Raw genomic sequence first — 18,444 nt, 5'->3', positions numbered from 1 at the left:
GGCTGTGTTCGCGCGGCCGGCGATGCGGAGAAAGTGTGGTTCCGGCAGGCAGCGAGCAGCACTCACATGCTTCCAGGAACAATCCGAGAACGAGGGCGCTACTCCACCTTATGCCCGCTATAGGCACATCTGACGATCCGTCTCGCACGCGACCACACATCACTCCCTCCGCTATCGAAGGATATAATACCATGCGACGATAGCATCACCGCGCCTCTCCTCCACCCACCGCCGCGATCATGAAGGACCCGTTTCCCCTACCACCGCCTGAGTGGCTCGTCGCCGCGGTCAAGCCATTTGCCGACGCTCTTTCGCTACCGACTCTCGCTCTACACGCCCACGAAGTCATATTCGCCTTCTTCCTCTACACCATAATTGGAAGTGTCGTGTCTCCCATAATCAGCTCAAGACTGGTTCCGCAACGGTACAAGGCTTTGAACAAGAGAACGAGAATCAATTGGGACGTCCATGTCGTCTCGTTCTTCCAATCCGTGCTCATCTGCGTCTTGAGCTTGTATGTGATCTTCTACGATGAAGAGAGAATTGCTGTGCGACCGAGAGAGCTCTGGGAGAACAGGATATGGGAATACACGGGTCTCAGTGGCCTCTGCCAGAGCTTCGCCTTGGGTTATTTCCTCTGGGATCTGATCATGTGCACGTACTATGTCGATATATTCGGCGTTGGAATGTTGGCGCATGCGATTAGTGCCGTGAGCGTCTTTGCGTTGGGCTACGTGAGTTATTTCCTTCTCCATTTGAGTCAATATTTACAGCCACTGATGTCCCCTTCCAACAGCGCCCATTTATCTACTTCTACGCCCCCGTCTTCCTCCTCTACGAGCTCTCATCCCCGTTCCTCAACATCCACTGGTTCTGCGACAAACTTGATCTGACGGGCTCCCCCATTCAAGCGATCAATGGTGCCTTCCTTGTCAGCTCGTTCTTCGGCTGCCGTCTGGTCTGGGGCAACATCTCATCCGTCCTCGTCTTCCTCGACATCTACAACGCAATCTTCAGGGGTAGCACCGAGATCACCAAAATTGCCACAGGAGCTCCAAAGAACTACAATGCCACTGAGCTATTATCGATCTACGCCGATGAGCAAGGTCAGCGTTTCGCCTTCGCCGGAGCACAGTACATCCCACTTTGGCTCGGTGCTTGCTACCTTGCCTCGAATCTCGTCCTCAACTCTCTGAACATTTTCTGGTTCTGGAAGATGATCCAGACAATCCGATCAAGATTCGATCCTCCTCTGGGAACGAAAGGAACTGAACCTGAACCCAAGCACTGGGAACCGGAGGAGAAAGTCAAAGCCGTCAAGAATGAACTCAAGAGAGGTTCTGCGCCCATTGTTGCCAAGGATGTGGATGTGCAGCAACGGAATTTGCCAGACGGGACGCAGAGCGTCGAAGTGCAACAACGAACGCTGAGGACGAGGCGGAAAGCTTGATCGTGAAGGCACGAGGGTGCATTAAATAATTGCAACGGTCTCGAGTCATATCAGGGCATCGATAAACCTTTTCAAGAGTCGGAGACGTGGACTCATTGTCAGGCGGTAATGGTGGCGAGGACTTTTGCAGACTGCGTACGTGCGTGCGAACGCCAATTTTGGTTGATATGCTCGATTCTTGAAGGCGATGATATGCGATGCACATAACGAATGAAAAATATGATCGGCCATGAATACAATCACAACTTCTACTCCCAAGAACAAACACTTCACTAATGTCACATTGTCCTCATGATATCAGAAATATGGCACACGATTTCAAAGACTGTGTACAAAATTGTTGATTAAGCTTTTTGAAAAGGCTTCACTGAGCCGGTCAGACTCTATCGGAATAGACAAAGAAGCTGTCAGGGAGCGAACATGGTCCCATCCGCCGGAAAACCCCCAAGTCCAATTCCCCTGCTCTTCCGCAAACCCAACGCCAGCCTAACGAAAGGTCTAGAGGGCGGCTCGAAAGAGCTCTGCCAGTCATGCAAGATAGTCGTCATTAACATCGTCAAAAAGGCCTCAGCCAACGGCCTGCAAAGCCAGTATCCAAGCTCACGAGCTCCCATCAAACACCAGGCTCATATCTCCAACCACCTTCTCTCACAACCCTCTCTCTCAATTCCATATCTCTCCGCTTCTCTGCACTCGTGACAGCATCACCAGTCTCAATCCACATGGCGCTACTGCCACGATCGCGGAACCGCTTCAGACGATCCTGGTTCTTACCATTCTTGAAGACCTCTTCCATCTTTAATTCACCAATAGGTCCAAATACTGCCTCAGGATCCATGAGTTGTTGCTGAGTGAGAAGCTCTCGAAGAGCCGGCGAAGCTGTCCATGAGGGTGCACGGAAGCCGCCAGGCTCATCATCGTCATCTTCTTCGTCTTCGGAATCGGTAGCGATGTCAGGAAGCTCAATATTGTCGCCTTGAGGATAGTGAGGCGTAGATTTGGCAGACTTGGGAGCTTGCATTGGTCTCGAGGGTGTTTTAAATTTGCTTGCATCATAGCCCGATGCGTATTGGGAGTGTGAAGCCTGACCAGGTGTCTTGGCGTTGCTGTCGGCGAAAGGAATCCGTGCGCTTGATGTTTGGACAAGCTGACTCGGGTGCATTGGCTTGCTGCCATGCTGCATTTGATGTTGCGCCGTGACTGTGGATTTGAACATGCTGGCGTGGTGAGGAGCTGGAGGCGGCGCATGTGTGTATCCAGAGAACTTTGACAATGTTTCCTGCGCTTCGTTAGTAGCTGCTGCCGAACGAGAAATCTGAGAGCTTACCTTGCGCATGGTGGATGGCCGTTTTGGTGGTGCCATCACCGATGTGCGCTGATTCTGGTCATTCTGCTCCTCGTTCGTTCGTCGTCGCTTCGCGTCGGTCTGCTGATACGACGGCGCGTTGCGCAGAATGCCAGGGCGCTGTGGTTGAGGCTGATGATCATCTTCCTCGATAGGGAATTGGCGCTTCGCAGGTTTGGCAGGATTCGTCGGCACAGTGTTCTTACCGAGCTGTCGCAAGGTCCCAGGCAGATCTCCACGCGGATGTTGCTGGGCTTGTTGACTGCGCTCGCGGCGGATGGCCTCCGCCAAGTCGTGCGCTTCCTTCGCCTTTCGTGCATCCTCTTCTTGTCGAAGGCGTTCGACATCTCTTCGCTGCTGCTCGAGACGATCCTGCTCTTTGCGTTGTTGGTCGAGACGCTCCTGATCTCTCCTCTGTTGCTCGGCGCGATCTTGTTCACGTTTCCGTGCTTCTGCAGCGCGCTTTTCTGCCGCTTTACGCTCAGCAGCCTGCTTGGCTTCTTGCACGCGCTGTTGCTCTGCGGCCTTGCGCTCCTCCTCCGCTCTCTTCTCCTGTTCGGCCTTCTCAGCGCGCTTGCGCTCCAGCTCGCGCTTTTGCTCAGCCTTTTTAGCAGCAGCTTTCTCATCGGCTTCTTTCTTCCGGGCTGCAGCCTCCAGTGCCTTCAGACGAGCATTGCCGCCAGCAGTGCCCGGCCTGTACCCTTGAGCAGAGCCGGCACGTGGTCCTGCATAGCTGCTTGTTGACGAGGCCAGAGTCTCATGCTGTGATTTGCTGAATGAAGAAGGAGCTGGTCCAGCACGTGGCGCTTGCGATGGCATGCGAACTGCGACAGGTGCCGGCGTGGTCTGCGATGACGCTTTCGTTGGCCTCATAAGTCTGCCTGGAGCCCTCAACTTACCAGCCGGAAGCATGCTGTTCTTCGGCGGCGGTTGGGGCGCAGTCTCGCTGTCGGAAGCCTTCTCACTGTTCGCCGATTGAGGTCGTGAAGCATTTGCGGCAGCCTTCGCCGCCTGCTGCTTCTCCTTTTCAACCTTGACTGCTTCCGCCTTTGCAGCCTTTTCAGCTTTTGCTGCCTCTTCAGCTTGCTGTTTAGCAGCCTTCTGTCGCTCCTTTTCACGTGCTTTCTCCAACTCAGCAGCAGCCTTCTCCTGCGCCTTGAGCTCTTTCTCACGCCTCTTTTCACTCTCATTGGAATTTCGCGTCTTTCGGCTTGGACTGAAAGAAATTACAGAATTGTTCCTGACCGGACTTTGAAGGACGTCCTTTTGCGACCATAACGCACCAGGGAGGTTGAAGATCTTGTTGCTTTGTTCGGCACCATCACGGGTAGGTGAACGCGCCAGCACAGGAGAGTCGTTATGCGCCTCCAACTTCGCTGCAGCACTAGCACTGGCCGATGAGGCGAAAATGCTCTTGGCTGACTTTAACGCAGACCACAGTCTGTTCTTCGACGCGCTGAGGTGGCCATCGTTTGTCTTTCTCGACGGTGAGCCAGCAGGTGTTGTAGATTCTAATACTTCTGCGAGATTGGGGTGTGAGACAGATATGGCTTTCTGATGCCGAGGGCTCGCCATTTCTGTTCTCGAAGGCGATGGTATTTCTGTAGTTGAAATTGACTTGACGTGCATTGCAGGTCTCGGTGAAGCCAGTTTTGCTGCTGTCGGCTGGAGCCCAGATTCCGAAGGCTTGCTATGCCAAGTCTGAAATGGTTTCGTAGGCGCAATCCAATCGTCCTCATCGTCATTTACTGGAGCAGCGGGTTCGTCTACCATCTTGTCATGCATCTCAACGTCAGGCTCGTTTGCCTGCTCTTTGTCTTGATCAATCGTCGGTAACTGCGGATAACCAGTCTGGCTCAAGGACGCAATTTGGTGAATGCTTTTCGATGGCCGTGCTTCCTTCGTCTTGCCCAGCATGTTGATCCGATCGTGAAGAGTCTGTGCTGTGGTCTTACCATGGGTTCTTCCTTCGGCTGCCCCATCCTCTGTGTGCTGACTTTCCGTTTGTCGTGTGCCGATCGACTTGTTGAACACGCTGTTCCTGTGCAGATCCATCTGGCCCATGCTGCGCTTTGAGCCCAGCGGCTCACGCGCTGGTAATGACGAGAATGTGAAGCTACTCTTGCGGTTCAATGGCTTCTCTGGGCTAGAAGCATCAGAGTGCTCATCTGCACCTTCAGCCTCCATATCCACCTCGTTGTCGGGTGCAACGGGCAACGGCGCTTCCTTTGGTTCCGGTTGGGATGCTACTGGCTTGACCCCTTCATCTTCCATGCGCTCATCTTCATACACTTCGATCACATTTTCTTGCTGCAACGCGTTGGCAACCATTGCGACCTCCTCTTGGTGAGTATATGGCTGGGTGTCGCCAGGCGCGTCTTCCATTACCTCGTCCTGGCCTGCTTCCACTCCGTGACCTTGCTCTTCGGCCGAGACAAAAGAGTCGTCACTAATGACATGGTCGTCTCCGCTTCCTCCTTGTAAACGCTCCACTGGAGCTTCCTCGTCATGCACAGGGACTTGCGGAATATGCTCACCCACTTGCGACGACGATGTAACACTCGCGGTTCTCTGCGCGTCCAGCTCCATCTCGTCCTCGGTCATCATTCCATGGTATCCGGAATCAGTATACGGGTACGGCTTTCCAATCCGTTGCGGACTTGTCGCTCGTCCGGCTGGCTTGTGTTGTGGTGATTTGTTCTCGTCCGTTGCTGGAACTTGGAATTGCGTGACCTTCTCGAAGAACGCCGTGTTCTTTGCAGGTGACGCCGCTGTAGGCTGTGCGTTGGGCGCAAATATATCAGTTAGTGGTTGGCGCGGTGCGAGAGCGTTCACTTTTCGCGCAGTTCGCGGCGTCTTGCCGCGTAGCTTGCCAGGCGTCTTGAACATGTCGGCAAAATTACTGCGGCAGTCAGTAGTCATTCATACTGTATTTTGGAGCGATCTTACACATGTGATTTGCTGAAGATGTCTGCCATGTGCTCATTCAGCCAGTCGAGCTCGTTGCGCACACTATACGAGAACTCCTCGACGTCCTGCTCCACGAACTCGCTCGCTTGCTCGCGCTCATTCTGAATCCATTGCGACGAGCCCACAGGCATCGCCTTGCCTCTCGCAGCCATTGTGTCTGGTTGTTACGCCGTGGGGGTGCGCGTTGCTACGCTGCTCGATACTCGTCCCGCTGGGTGTCTTCCAGAAGCGCGCAAGAGTCCAGTGCTGTCAATAAGAGCTAGCTGTACATGATCCAAGAAGGCGCCAATGTCGTTGGGTGATGGCGCGGCGGGCGGTGTCGTCGGCGGTGGTGGTGGTGAAGCGCGTGTGTTTGGTCGTCATTGTTTTGGTCGAGCTTGACTCGCTTAACGCTTGGGACGCGAGTCCGTGTTTTTTGCCAAGCCTGCTCTCCAACTTCCATCTCCCGCGAACCGACTGGCCTCAACTTTATTCCCGAGCCTTCATTGGCGTCACTACCGATGTCGCCGCTGGTATGATCAATAAGTACAGCATGTAGATCACGGACTCTGTCCCAATACCTACACCTCTTACAAGTCACTTTCTACTAGTCCCAATGGCACAAACGCTCTTCTCGTCACTCCGCACAGTTAGCCGTGCCGGCCGTCGTGCAATTCCCGTTGCTCGCTCACCACTATGCAGTTCACGAAACTTCTCGCTGACAGCACGACGGGCACTGATGGAGACGTCTGGGTTCACAGAAGAGCAGATGACTGTCAGAGAATCGATTTTCAAAATATGTTCTGACTTCCCGGACGATTACTGGATGGAGCGCGACTACAGTGGCGAATACCCTGGGGAACTGCATGCTGCACTTGCCAAAGATGGCTGGCTAGGCATTGCTCTACCCGAGAGTCTTGGAGGCGCAGGACTGGGCATTTCAGAGGCGACGATGATGATGCAGACTATTGCTGAAAGTGGTGCCGGGATGGCAGGAGCACAGTCAATACACGCCAACGTATATGCCACTCAGCCCGTTTCAAAGTTTGCAACACCGGAGCAAAGGGATCGATTCTTGAAAAAGATTGTCAGCGGTGAATGGAGAACGTGTTTCGGCGTGACAGAACCCAATACTGGTCTCGACACTCTGAAGCTCAAGACCCTAGCCACTCCGGACGGAGAAGGCTATCGTATCTCCGGCCAGAAGATCTGGATCACGAATGCACAGGTAGCGCAGAAGATGGTGCTGCTCGCCAGAACCACCCCGGTGGAAGAAGTCAAGAAGCCAAGTGAAGGTTTGAGCATGTTGTACATCGACCTGGACAAATCAAACCCTGGGCTGGAAATTAAAAGAATCAAAAAGATGGGCGGTCGAGCGGTCGACGCCAACCAAGTGTTCTTCGATAACTACTATGTGCCAAAAGATGCTTTGATTGGCACAGAAGGCAAAGGTTTCAAAATCATCTTGCATGGCATGAACGCTGAGCGATGCCTTCTTGCTGGAGAGGCCCTCGGACTAGGCTATGCAGCGTTAAAGAAAGCTACTGACTATGCTCGCGAGCGCGTAGTGTTTGGTCGACCAATTGGTCAAAATCAGGCAATCCAGCATCCACTGGCATCAGCTTATATGCAGCTTGAAGCGGCTAAGCTCGCCACATACCATGCTGCGAGGTTGTATGACCGCAGTACTCCTGAGCACCCGGATTTCGACGAGAGCATAACGCAACATCAAGTTGGAGTTGCAGCGAATAGTGCCAAATATGTTGCCGCAGAAGCCGCATACACAGCGTGCGAAAGAAGCGTTATGAGCATGGGTGGCATGGGCTACGCTGCCGAATATCACGTGGAGAGGTATCTGCGAGAGTGCTTCGTACCAAGACTAGCTCCGGTCAGCCGCGTAAGTGAAGCAAGTTTTGTTGTGGAGAAGCTCAACAGTACTAACGGCACTCGCAGGAGATGATCATGAACTTCATCAGCGAGAAAGCACTTGGTCTGCCCCGAAGCTACTGAAACAAACACAAAAGAGTGTTCAACACCCTTTTCCGCATGGCTTACCCTAACATTCCTCCATTGGGAATGACATCGCCATCAATCAAGGCCGAGTAGACAATGACGATGGACCTGGCGCTGGGACATGGATCATATCCGCCCATTGCGACAGAATGGAAAGGCTGACGCACAGTCCTCTAGTTCGAGAAGTCGGATGCGTATTGCAAGAACTTAGCAGATTTTAAAGTTTGAGCGACTGCATTCAGCTGTGCCGCTGTTTAGGGCCCCAGCCGCAGCTACACCGCGCTCTACACTTATCTCCGTCAGCTATACTGACTTCTCAATTCCTCCGCCATTGGGTCATAGAGATGCGTTGGCATCGTGGTATCCCCGACAAAGACGCCCGATTGATCCGACACACTGACCACGTCTTGAAAGGCTCTCTATCAACGCCATCATCAAAGCTACTGCAGACACAACGCTTCAATCTCCTTCACAGTCACTTCTCACACCACGAAGTCATGGAGGGCATTGCAGAATGGGGTCTTGATGAGCTGAAGGAGGTATGCCCAACCTACTATGAACGCGGACCACCTCAGTATGAAGAGCACACGAAACCATGGTCAACCGCTGCAGACCGCCATGCCATGCTCGTCGTCGTCCCCAAGAATCTTACAACACTACAAAAAGTTGTAAAGGCGCTTTCTGGCTCGATCCTAGACTTCGCTATTCGGGGCACTGGAACAGGCAGCAGCTCGGCCTACGACGCGGTCGTCAGCATGCAGGGCTTCAAATCGTTCGAATTCAATCCTATTACGGAAATAGCTACTGTTGGCGCAGGTCTCACTTGGGGCGAAGTCGATAAACTTGTCGATACTCATGCACCAGGGTATGGCGCTGTTGGAGCGCGGTGCCCGTGGGTTGGGGTTGCTGGCTGTGCGTTGGTAGGAGGCATTAGCTGGCTGTCTCTCGAACACGGCTTAGTGTCTGATCCTCAGAACCTCATCGATGCTCAAGTCGTGCTTCGTGATGGTCGTGTGGTATGGGCGAAAGAGGATGGTGAAGAAGATCTCATGTGGGCCCTTCGAGGAGGCGGAGGCAACTTCGGCGTCGTCTCAGCGCTGAAGATTCACCTCAAACGCGTCTCGCCCAAGATCTTCTCCGCTCTGGTAACCGTGCCTTACTCTTCTCTCGCAGAGACCTCCAAGGCGGTGGCAGCAATGCATCGACGTCCAGGAGACCCCAAAGTTGCCATGTTCGTGGCCAATCAAGGTCCCGGCATGGGTCAATCAGTTCAAGGTGCGCGTCCAGGAATAGTCCTCACACTCTACGACGTGCACGGCGAAGCCCATGCACGCAGCGAAGAAGGCTTTGCCTGGGCTTTCCAGCTTCCCGGCGCAGTCGAACTCGGCGGGGGCGAGATGACTCTCTCGCAAGTGAATGCTCTTCCTTCAGCCTACGCAGCCTGGCATGGAACATCCAGGTACCGATGTTCGGCTCCCCTAATCTCAGACATCGATGACGAGTTCATTGTTCGACTTTGGAAATGGTACGAAGACACCATAACGCTTCACCAAGGCTTCGAAAATGGAAGTTCTATGATCTTCGAAATGATGCAAGAACCCGTCTTCAATTCCGTCTCTTCACCTGCATCTACCGCATGGCCGCATGCTCGAGGTAGAAGACATGTTATGCAAGTTGCGCTTGTGACTTCCCCTGAAGATACATCTGAGGAAGTGGAAAGTATAGCATCAACGCAGCTTGAGAGACTAACGAGTCAAATCACTGCCGGTCACGGCTTTCATGGAGAATACTTCGTGGCTTGGTTGCAAGACTGGAATAATTTGAGTGAGGTGTATGGGGAGAACTGGGATAGACTGTTGGCGGTGAAGAGAAAGTACGACCCAGAAGACCGGTTCTACAGGGCTATAGGGCTCAGGCGGCAGGAGGGCAGCAAAGGCGTGGCGGTCTGAATCGATTGGCACGGCTGCCGCACAAGAAAGGAGTGTTGTAGTCATTTAAATGGGGGCGGAAGTACAACGTACTATGTTCAGTCTGTGGCGAACTTTCTGCTCACTCTATAACCGCCTGAGTAAGAGGGGCAATCAAGGTATAAATCTCGCCTCGATCGCAATCTACCTCTTGCTCTCAGAAGCCATCTCTGACTAACCCCGCTTTGCGAAAATGAGCAGGGATACGTGGTCCAGGATATTTGCCCTGAGTTCTCCATTCATGCTCTGTGAGCATTTTACGCTTTGCAGATTGATGCAAACCCAAACATTCACGCTGTCGATCCATCGCTGCATACACAGTGGCCTTCTTATGTGGCGATGGACCGAGAGCGGAGGAGGTGAGCGGCGGACATATGCCAGGTGGGTTCTCAGTCGAGCCAGCGCCTATTGCTTCGGGCAGCCACGATCCTGAGCAGCTCGAGGTTGTCATGCACGAGTGCCCAAGACGAAGTTGCGCGAAGCCGAGTCATATAAGTCGCAGCGCGCACACAATGTCCTCCATCGACTGGAAGCTCTTTTTTGGTATCGAGTTTGTGGCCAAGCTTTTGCTAGCATTTTCGTTATTGTGAGAAAGGAGACGCAGTCAGGATAAACGTATCGTCCCAATACATCCCAGCCTGCTCAAAGAATGCATTAGCCACCGGGACATCAACTAGGACGTGAGCCACGACCATCGCCTAGGAAATAATATTGAACTCTTTGTTGATGCAGCTTGGGATTTATGCTTCTCCTCGCACCGGCGGGAAGAACCTGAAGAGCTCTCAATTGAGCCAGCTTTTGTCGCGGTAAGCAGCCATAATCCTGATCAGCTCAAGGTTCTTCTGAACTCGTGGCCATGGTAAGTGGGAAAGGTCATGGGCCATTGACGTCGCAGTATGCACGATGTCCCACATTTCCGAACGGGGCACTTTTGTACGCAAGCCAGGATGGGGAATCTTCAGGCGATATCCTCTGTGCTGGTAGACGAGGTGTGCCCATGTGATGATGTTGTCCCACTTTCGGTTGCCTCTGAGATTCAAGCTGATCTTCTTGAGCTTGCTTGCATGTTGGTGGAAGGAACTGATCTGACGGCCGTCGCAGTCTCGGATTGTGAATCTGAACGTGTTCATGGACAACCAAATGCCACGGGCTTCTGCACGAATCTGCCGACACACTGCGAGGAGACCGGGCTCGCGAGCACCTGCTCGGATCTGCACCGTGCGAGATTCTACAAGAGCGTACTCGTAGATCATATTGCGCAATTCGGGGGCAATGGTCAGTAGCGTTGGCTGCTGCGGCTAGATGAAATCAGCATGAACTTCATCAAGAGTTGATTGCAGCACATACCTCATTACCAGTAGCATCTTGTGGCACTGGATCTGGGTCGCGGGCGAATTGAGCACTGGCGGAAGGATACGACTTCGATGGATGCGCGACCTTCTTTGGCTGCGGCTTGGGCGCGACTTTCTTTGGCTTCGGCGTGGGCGCGGCCTTCTTTGGCTTCGGCTTGGCCGCGACCTTCTTTTTGTGCGACAGAGTTGGTCGCGCGCCTGGGCGTGTGGTGCTGTTAAGCTCCGCTCTCTTCGCGCGCAGTCTGTCGCTCCGGCGAGGCCCGGAACCTTTGGCCTTTGATCTAGTAGTAGGCGACATCTTGCATGTCTGACGTGATATTGTCGCCAGACGGCGCTTGGAAGACTTAAGAAGCAGAAGTGCGGCCGTTGCCAAGCTTTACTCTTGTGGTGAATGGTGAACGGTGAAGTGAAGCCGAAAGTCGTCTCGCAGCCACAGAGATGGATGAGCATTGACGTAGCGCATTCATCAATGTCAGAAAATAGCCAGCCAGTACGAAGACCTTCAGCAATCGATTGTCTTCGAAATGCTACATGCATGGAGAACATTCCAGCTTACAGGATCTACTGCGGTGCGAATTCCTCGATGACACTCCTTGGCTCAACATACTGGCCCAGCGGCTTGTACTCGATATCATGATATCCAAACGCACCGGGACCACCAATTTTCAAGCCAGCTTCAGTGTCAGACCATCGCGGACTGCAAGTGATACCAAGGACCGTAACGCGATACCCGTACTTGAACTCCGGGACACCAAGATTCTTTCCAGAGCCCGTATCGAGCACACATATCAGATCCGGAACAGAGGCAACAATGGTCGACGCTCCATCATCGTCGGTGTGCTCCGCACAAATGTTTTCGTTCTTGAATGGGATCTTGAGTGTGCCAGTCGACTTCACAGCTTGCAGACGCCGGGCCTTCTGGTCTGCTGATTCATCCTCCTCGTCCACGGAGAGACCTGCAATGGTGATACTTCCATATGAGTGGCCTTTGAATATTCGGCGTTCGACTTCGATGATCTTGCCTCGAAATAGAATCTTGCCGCTTCTCTCTCCTCCGACTTCATCGATGATCTGCTCTGCAACAGTCGAGAGAGTATTTGTGACCTCAGCTTGCGCAATGCAGCGTCCGATTCGCCAAGCTAGCGATACGGTTCTCAGAACGCCGTACTTTTGCACTTTGTCACCGGTGGTTGGCTTGGCTGCCATGCCCACTCTACAGCCCATCTCTGAGCACGAAGCCCGGAGTGCTCGATCCACGATTTCATCGTTGCTAGCCTTAGTCATGACGATCGTCTTGCCGTCTCCAGAGTCGATTGCACAAGGGACCAGCTCGCCAGGAGCGTGGACTGCGAGAGTTGTCTGCCAATACGTGGGATACGCTCGGCCCATCCAGTCTGCATCGATGACAGGACGATCGAAAAAGCGAGAAGAGCCAACCAGAAACGGCTCAAGGCCGTTTGCACCCCCGATCTCGAGGCCCATAATGGCGTCAAAGGTGCTCTCGCCTCGATACTCAAGCAACGCGTTGAAAGCATGGACAGTCTCGAGAGATTGAAGGCGCTCATTGGATGTCGCTGGAGATCCCATATGTCCGCCCCAGTATATGTGCGCATCTGACTTGAGGGAAGAAGGATCAATGACTTTCATCCTATGCCCTGCACGAAGCATGTCTCTCATTTGGATCCGAGATGCTGCAGGCGAGCCACCTCCGGCACAGCCCAAGACATAGCAACCATCGGCCAGGAAGTTGATGTCGGTCTCGGTAATCTGCCATTCCAGTACACCAGTCTCTATATTCCTGACAATGCTAGGCCGGTACGATAGAGGATCGACAGGAGGTTCATCGATTACCTTTACAGAGATGTTCTTCGGCGCTTCGCTTTCATCGAATTCATCTTCCTCCTCCTGGTCATTGAGCAGCGCAGGCTCCGAATCGATGTCGAGCTCTCCAACAGCTTTGACTACTGTCCGCAGCTGGTTTGCGACGTAGCTGACAGGGTAGCTCTCAACTTCAGCGATGACTATACTCTCCCGAATCGCGCCGGCATCCAGTGCTCGATGCCTTGCCATCGACTTAGCGCGCTCAATCGCCTGGTTCTGTGTCTGATCTGCAACACTTTGGATAATGTCCACGATGCCGCCCACCTTTGAGATGGCGGCACCTACCGCGTTCGCGACATCGTGGTAAGGTGGCAACTTGAGATCTGATGCGCCCTTGAGCGATGATGGCGCGAGTACAGCTCCGCCGCCAACTAGGAGAACTGAAAGAGGCTCTGGGGACGTCTTGACTGCATCGATCGCGGCTTCAAGCAAAGTCTTCATCCTTTGCTGAGCTTGCATGATAAAACTTTTGTCGAGGTGCAACACAGCCTCAGCATCGCCTATCTGCGCCTTTCCAGCCGCAACCGCGATGTCCGATGCGGTTGTGACTCTGCCTCCGAAGATCAAGGCATCACGCAACAAGTAATGACCAACAGAATCTGGGCCCACTGAGACTTTGCCTCTTTCGTCTCGGACGATAGACCCACCTCCCAGGCCGATGGAGTGTAAAGAAGGCATAGAGTAGTTCACGCGCACACCAGCGACTGTGACATAGGCGGAGGCTTGCCGGGGCAATCCGGACGGCAACAATACTCCCACATCGCTCGTGGTACCTCCAATATCCACCACGATCGCTGACGATTGAGCGAGGTCGTGGCCAGTCAGATATGCAGCACCGCGCATAGAGTTGGTCGCACCAGATGAGAAGGTGCGAATGGGTATCTGTGCGGCTGAGGCAGAGTCGAGGAGTGTACCGTCGTTTTGTGTGAGGAAGAGCGGGCAAGTCAGCTTCAACGCTTTCATAGCCCTCCGGAAGCTCTTGACAGTCCGCCTGGCATATCGGAGGATTGCCGCATTGAGGATCGCAGCGTTCTCGCGCTCCATGAGACCAATGTTCGCGCACTCATGGGAAGCGACGACATCTGCATGCGGCATCTCTTGCAGCACAATGTCTCGCACTCGGTCTTCCTGGCGGAAGTGCTCGTCAATTGGCGAAAATGTCCCGACTACAACCACAGCACTCAAGCCCAGGTTCTTTATCTCTCGACATCTTTCAACAACCTGCTGCTCGTCTACCGGCGCCTCTTCGGACCCATCGATATGCAGCCCGCCGTCAACATACCCAACATAGCCTTTGATGATGCTGGTCAGACCTGGCGGGAATTCTGAGAACGGAGGCACCTCTCTCAAGAAGCTCTTGGAGATACGGATTATTGCGACTCTGCGTAAACGCCGTGCATCCTGCTCGACAACAGCATTGATGAAGTGTGTGGTGCCAACAGTCACGCTGACGATTCTCTCTGGAGGCAATTCCGATTCAGTGAGGACATTTCTCACTGCCTTCTCGATTCCAGAAGTGACGTCGGGCGTGGTCGGTGTCTTATGGTGGGCGAGGACGCCTCGGGTAGGGGTATACTGCTGCGATGGATCGATAGCCACCGCGTCGGTGTTCGTGCCTGTGACACGTCAGCTATATCACAACGCGGTAATAAAATGGTGTACAGCACCTCCAACGTCGACGCCGATGCGAACGCTCTTGCCGTTGCCGCCAACCATTTTGTCAGTAAGTTAGCTCAGTCTATGCGAGGCAGTGGGCGCCAAACGCCTTAAGAAAACATTGAGTAAAGCGCGATGCCATACTACCTGAGAGCTTTGTGAGCTCTTTGGCGAGCTGTGCCTACGGGCCCACGGCGCGTCTGCTGTCGGGCGATGGCGCGGCGAGACGAGACAGTCGGCCAGCGTGACGGCCATGTGCTCTCCATGAGTGCGCATGGGTAGCAGCAGCGGTGCAACCAACCAATGCAACCAGGTCATGGGTTGTTTTGGTAAGAGAGGTTGAGGGATGAGATGGATGGAGTCAAAGAATACGCGCGACATCCTTGCTCGGCAAGCCCAAGCTCCACGACCCTCCTCTGCCCGACTTCACTCTTATCATCCGCCGTCGGCCAACCCCTCTTCTATTCACTGACGAGAACTTCGGCAATACAATGGACTGATACCCTGAGTTTGTGGGATGGCTAAAGTGCCCTGGGCACGGTCGATCCTCGTCCGATGTCTGCCTATCGTGGCGACCAGGTTAGCTGCTGGCACAACAAGATACTGGCGGGTAGGGCAGGCAAGCAAAATGCTCTCATTGAACGATTAGCAGGCCAGCCAACTGTTGGTACATCATGATGGCAGCGATGCGCCCTCCCAAAGCCTCGAGCTTTGGTCTCTACATTCTCTTCTCAATGACATACAGTTGAGTTCATGAAGATGGCTTTTAAAGACATCCTCGAATTTTGCAGGCTCCCCTCCAACTCTCGAAGTGTGACCAATGTCTGGATCAATGAGGACATTCGACCTCTTCCGCCTCATCGCAGAACTTGGACGCCATGGGCATTTGCGAGCTTCTGGGCAATAAATCAGCTCACCTTATCGAACTGGCAACTCGGCGCATCCTTAGTCTCAGCGGGTTTGGCAGTATGGCAAGCGATCCTCGCCACTGTCATCGGTAAAGTAATCATTGCAGCTGTAGCCGTTGGAAATGGCTACGTGGGAGCAGAATGGCACATCGGCTTTCCCGTGGTCAGTCGCTACATATGGGGCATGTACGGCCACTACCTCGCCCTGGTCCAGAGAATCATACTGTCTCTGGTCTGGTTCTCTGTGCAGAGCTGGACTGGAGGACTGTGCGTTCAGAATATCCTCGCAGCAATATTTCCGAGCTACCAGAATATGGCCAACCACTTCCCTGCCTCTGCTGATATGAACACGAAGCAGTTCATAGGCTGGGTCATTTTCAACTTGTTGATGATTCCGATCTTGTATATCAAGCCCGAGAGAATACAATGGGTCGTACTATGGTTCAACGTGATCACGGCGACGACGCTCATTTCCATGGTTATCTGGATCATGGCAAAAGCAGGCGGCGGTGGGCCACTATTGGACCAGCCTGCAGCAGCTTTGAGCGACTCTGAGCTAGGCTGGGACATGGTCCATGGTGTCAGTACGGTCATCGGAGGCATAGCAGTTGGTCTCACGAATCAGATGGATTACTCGAGGTTCGCACGCAGGCCCGGTGATCAGGTCATGGGACAGTGGCTCTCCATCATAGTTCTGGGAATCTTCATGCCATCGTTGGGATGCCTGAGTGCATCGGCATCACAACAGGTCTACGGAGAGGCGATCTGGTAATTTAATGTCTCCTGCGTTGCGGCCAGTAGTATGCTAACATTGGTAGGAACCCTCCAAACCTCATTCAGAAAGTATTGGACACCAGTTACACGCCAGGTGCGCGTGCGGCCGCTTTCTTCGCAGGCTGTGGTCTTGTCATTTGTCAGCTTGCCATCAACAGCATCGATAATGCCTTCTCGGCTGGAATGGACATGGCGGGCTTGTTCCCTTCTTACATCAACATCAGACGCGGTGCTTACGTTGGATTGGTTCTCAGCATTGCCATGTGTCCATGGAAGTTGCTGAGCGCGGCAAGCACTTTCATCAGCGTACTCAGTGCGTACTCAGTCTTTCTCGGGCCCATGGTCGGCATCATGATTTGCGACTATTGGGTTCTGCGCAGGCGCCGAGTCAAGCTTTCAGACCTCTACCATCCCCGCAAAGATGGAATCTATTACTTCTGGCATGGTATCAACTGGCGAAGTTTCGTTGCCTGGATTACGGGCTGGTCGTATCTATTGCCCGGCTTCGCAAACGCTGTCAATCCGAACATTGTGGTACCGGAAGCGTGCACGAATCTATATTATCTGGCATATCCACTTGGATTTGTGGTCAGCTTCAGCGTTCATTATTGTCTTAACAAGGCCTTTCCGCCACTTGGGCTTCGAGAGGCAGATGATGTCGACTACTACGGCACGTTCAGCACGGAGGAAGCTGCGAGATTAGGTGTTGCGCTGCCTGAGTTTCTGGATGGTCTAGATGGACCTTCAGAGTCGAAAGAGGTTGGCAAACATAGCCATGGCACTGTGAAAGAAGTGCATGTTTGAGTTAGTCGCATGTCGAATTTTCCGTTGATCATTGCTGGTGTTGCACGTACGTGATTAATTAAGTCATCGCACAGTCCATAGCGAGAAAGAGGCTGCATTCAAGGAATAATCAAGTAAAGCAACGTGAGTCGAGAAATGAAAAAGAATGGCAGTGGACAAAGTTGGAAGTCATCAATGTTCGTGCATTGGGCGGTAAGCCTCATATTTTTGATCATACGCTAGCTACTCCTGCGTAGCAACGCCACAAGACCGCCCAACCAGGCAGTCGCAGTCTGTCCCAGCAAATGCACAATATCCGCGAAACGCCTAGTAGAAAGTGTTTGGGCGAGTGGCAGCGAAGACCTTCTTGCCACGCTTCGGTGGTGCGCGGTGAGGAAGTGGGAACTTGAGGTTCTTGGTGGTGAGCTGCTTAATGTATGGGCGGCGGATGTCGTCGGTCTTCTCAACCTCAACGACCTTGAGGATCTGTGGCGAGTATTAGATACAGCACTGCGTGGGATGAGCACTTGACATACGTGGATGGTCCTGAAGCGGGCACGGTGGCGGGAAGCCATGTCCTGGTAGAGCGACTTGACAGCGTCGACACGAGACATCTCACGGTACTCCTTGTACATGTTGTGTGTGCCGGAACGCGAGTCGTAGCGGATCCAGATACCGAAGTTCTTGACCTTCAGAGGGTGCTTCTCGTGGATCTGGCCCCAAAATTAATACGCGCCCTCCTCACTTGTCCCTGAGTTCCGCCATTCACGCACCTTGTTCAAGCTGACGATCTCACCGTTCGCCTTCTTGATCTTGCGAAGCTTTGCAAGGAAGTACCAGAAACGGGACTTGGCGACGACCTCGTTTGGCGCAAAGATACGCATGCGGTAGAGCTTTGGCGTTGGGTTGGCATCGCTGGGGAGATGGCGGCCAATGACCTGGTACTCCTCCAGGCCCTTGTAGCCGGCGCTTGCAGACTGAACTGTTGGGTAACAATATCAGCGCTGTCTGACAGCAGAAAAATGTAGGTGTGTCCAATGCGTCTCGACCATCGTAGCTCGTGCTGTCCACTGGCTTCCACTAATCTGACATAGCGTGAGAGCGCATTGAGCGCCTGTGTCACTGCAGATGCTGATGAGAGGAAGCATTTGGCCCGGTGCGCATGGCGCATTGCAATTCTGCTCAGGTCTTTGCATATTTCCCTCCTCTTTCACCCATTCAAAACTCGGTGCGCGTGCGCGGTCGAGTAGGAGATCGGACGGTGCTTACCCATCTGTACGCTGTTAGCATATCATGAAGCGCACATTCGTGGCGCCAAACTCACTGTGACTGTTCCTGTTGGGTTAGTGCTTGTCGACGTGAACCT

General features: G+C 53.3%; 8 protein-coding genes across 8 annotated transcripts; 4 read left to right on the top strand and 4 right to left on the bottom strand.

Moving 5' to 3' along the window:
• Window positions 1-239: 239 nt before the first annotated feature.
• On the top strand, window positions 240-1,450 carry RHO25_008423 (uncharacterized protein; the record flags this gene model as incomplete). Its single annotated transcript, XM_023600556.2, has 2 exons — window positions 240-734; window positions 797-1,450. 2 exons carry the CDS (start codon window positions 240-242, stop codon window positions 1,448-1,450), a joined length of 1,149 nt encoding a protein of 382 aa, XP_023448661.1.
• A 613-nt stretch (window positions 1,451-2,063) lies between these two features.
• On the bottom strand, window positions 2,064-5,917 carry RHO25_008422 (uncharacterized protein; the record flags this gene model as incomplete). Its single annotated transcript, XM_023600555.2, has 3 exons — window positions 2,064-2,729; window positions 2,778-5,697; window positions 5,745-5,917. The coding sequence occupies 3 exons, from the start codon at window positions 5,915-5,917 to the stop codon at window positions 2,064-2,066; spliced, it is 3,759 nt and encodes a 1,252-aa protein (XP_023448662.1).
• Window positions 5,918-6,360: 443 nt separating this feature from the next.
• Window positions 6,361-7,754, top strand: RHO25_008421 (uncharacterized protein; the record flags this gene model as incomplete). The annotated part of the gene is made up of 2 exons (XM_023600554.2): window positions 6,361-7,641; window positions 7,698-7,754. 2 exons carry the CDS (start codon window positions 6,361-6,363, stop codon window positions 7,752-7,754), a joined length of 1,338 nt encoding a protein of 445 aa, XP_023449293.1.
• A 347-nt stretch (window positions 7,755-8,101) lies between these two features.
• On the top strand, window positions 8,102-9,706 carry RHO25_008420 (uncharacterized protein; the record flags this gene model as incomplete). The annotated part of the gene is made up of 1 exon (XM_023600553.2): window positions 8,102-9,706. The coding sequence occupies one exon, from the start codon at window positions 8,102-8,104 to the stop codon at window positions 9,704-9,706; it is 1,605 nt and encodes a 534-aa protein (XP_023449034.1).
• An 800-nt stretch (window positions 9,707-10,506) lies between these two features.
• RHO25_008419 (uncharacterized protein) lies at window positions 10,507-11,374 on the bottom strand (the record flags this gene model as incomplete). The annotated part of the gene is made up of 2 exons (XM_023600552.1): window positions 10,507-11,022; window positions 11,072-11,374. 2 exons carry the CDS (start codon window positions 11,372-11,374, stop codon window positions 10,507-10,509), a joined length of 819 nt encoding a protein of 272 aa, XP_023449032.1.
• A 263-nt stretch (window positions 11,375-11,637) lies between these two features.
• Window positions 11,638-14,673, bottom strand: RHO25_008418 (uncharacterized protein; the record flags this gene model as incomplete). The annotated part of the gene is made up of 2 exons (XM_023600551.1): window positions 11,638-14,573; window positions 14,625-14,673. 2 exons carry the CDS (start codon window positions 14,671-14,673, stop codon window positions 11,638-11,640), a joined length of 2,985 nt encoding a protein of 994 aa, XP_023449291.1.
• Window positions 14,674-15,366: 693 nt separating this feature from the next.
• RHO25_008417 (uncharacterized protein) lies at window positions 15,367-17,099 on the top strand (the record flags this gene model as incomplete). Its single annotated transcript, XM_023600550.1, has 2 exons — window positions 15,367-16,289; window positions 16,340-17,099. The coding sequence occupies 2 exons, from the start codon at window positions 15,367-15,369 to the stop codon at window positions 17,097-17,099; spliced, it is 1,683 nt and encodes a 560-aa protein (XP_023449290.1).
• A 306-nt stretch (window positions 17,100-17,405) lies between these two features.
• On the bottom strand, window positions 17,406-18,351 carry RPL20A (60S ribosomal protein L20A; the record flags this gene model as incomplete). The annotated part of the gene is made up of 4 exons (XM_065603056.1): window positions 17,406-17,564; window positions 17,615-17,791; window positions 17,852-18,060; window positions 18,348-18,351. The coding sequence occupies 4 exons, from the start codon at window positions 18,349-18,351 to the stop codon at window positions 17,406-17,408; spliced, it is 549 nt and encodes a 182-aa protein (XP_065459128.1).
• Window positions 18,352-18,444: the final 93 nt, after the last annotated feature.

This window comes from Cercospora beticola, chromosome 5 (genome assembly GCF_033473495.1).
Source record: "Cercospora beticola chromosome 5, complete sequence".
In the NCBI taxonomy this organism is placed as follows: Eukaryota; Fungi; Ascomycota; class Dothideomycetes; order Mycosphaerellales; family Mycosphaerellaceae; genus Cercospora; species Cercospora beticola.
Note: the sequence above shows the minus strand (reverse complement) of the source record. Positions and strands in the feature narration are given on the sequence as shown.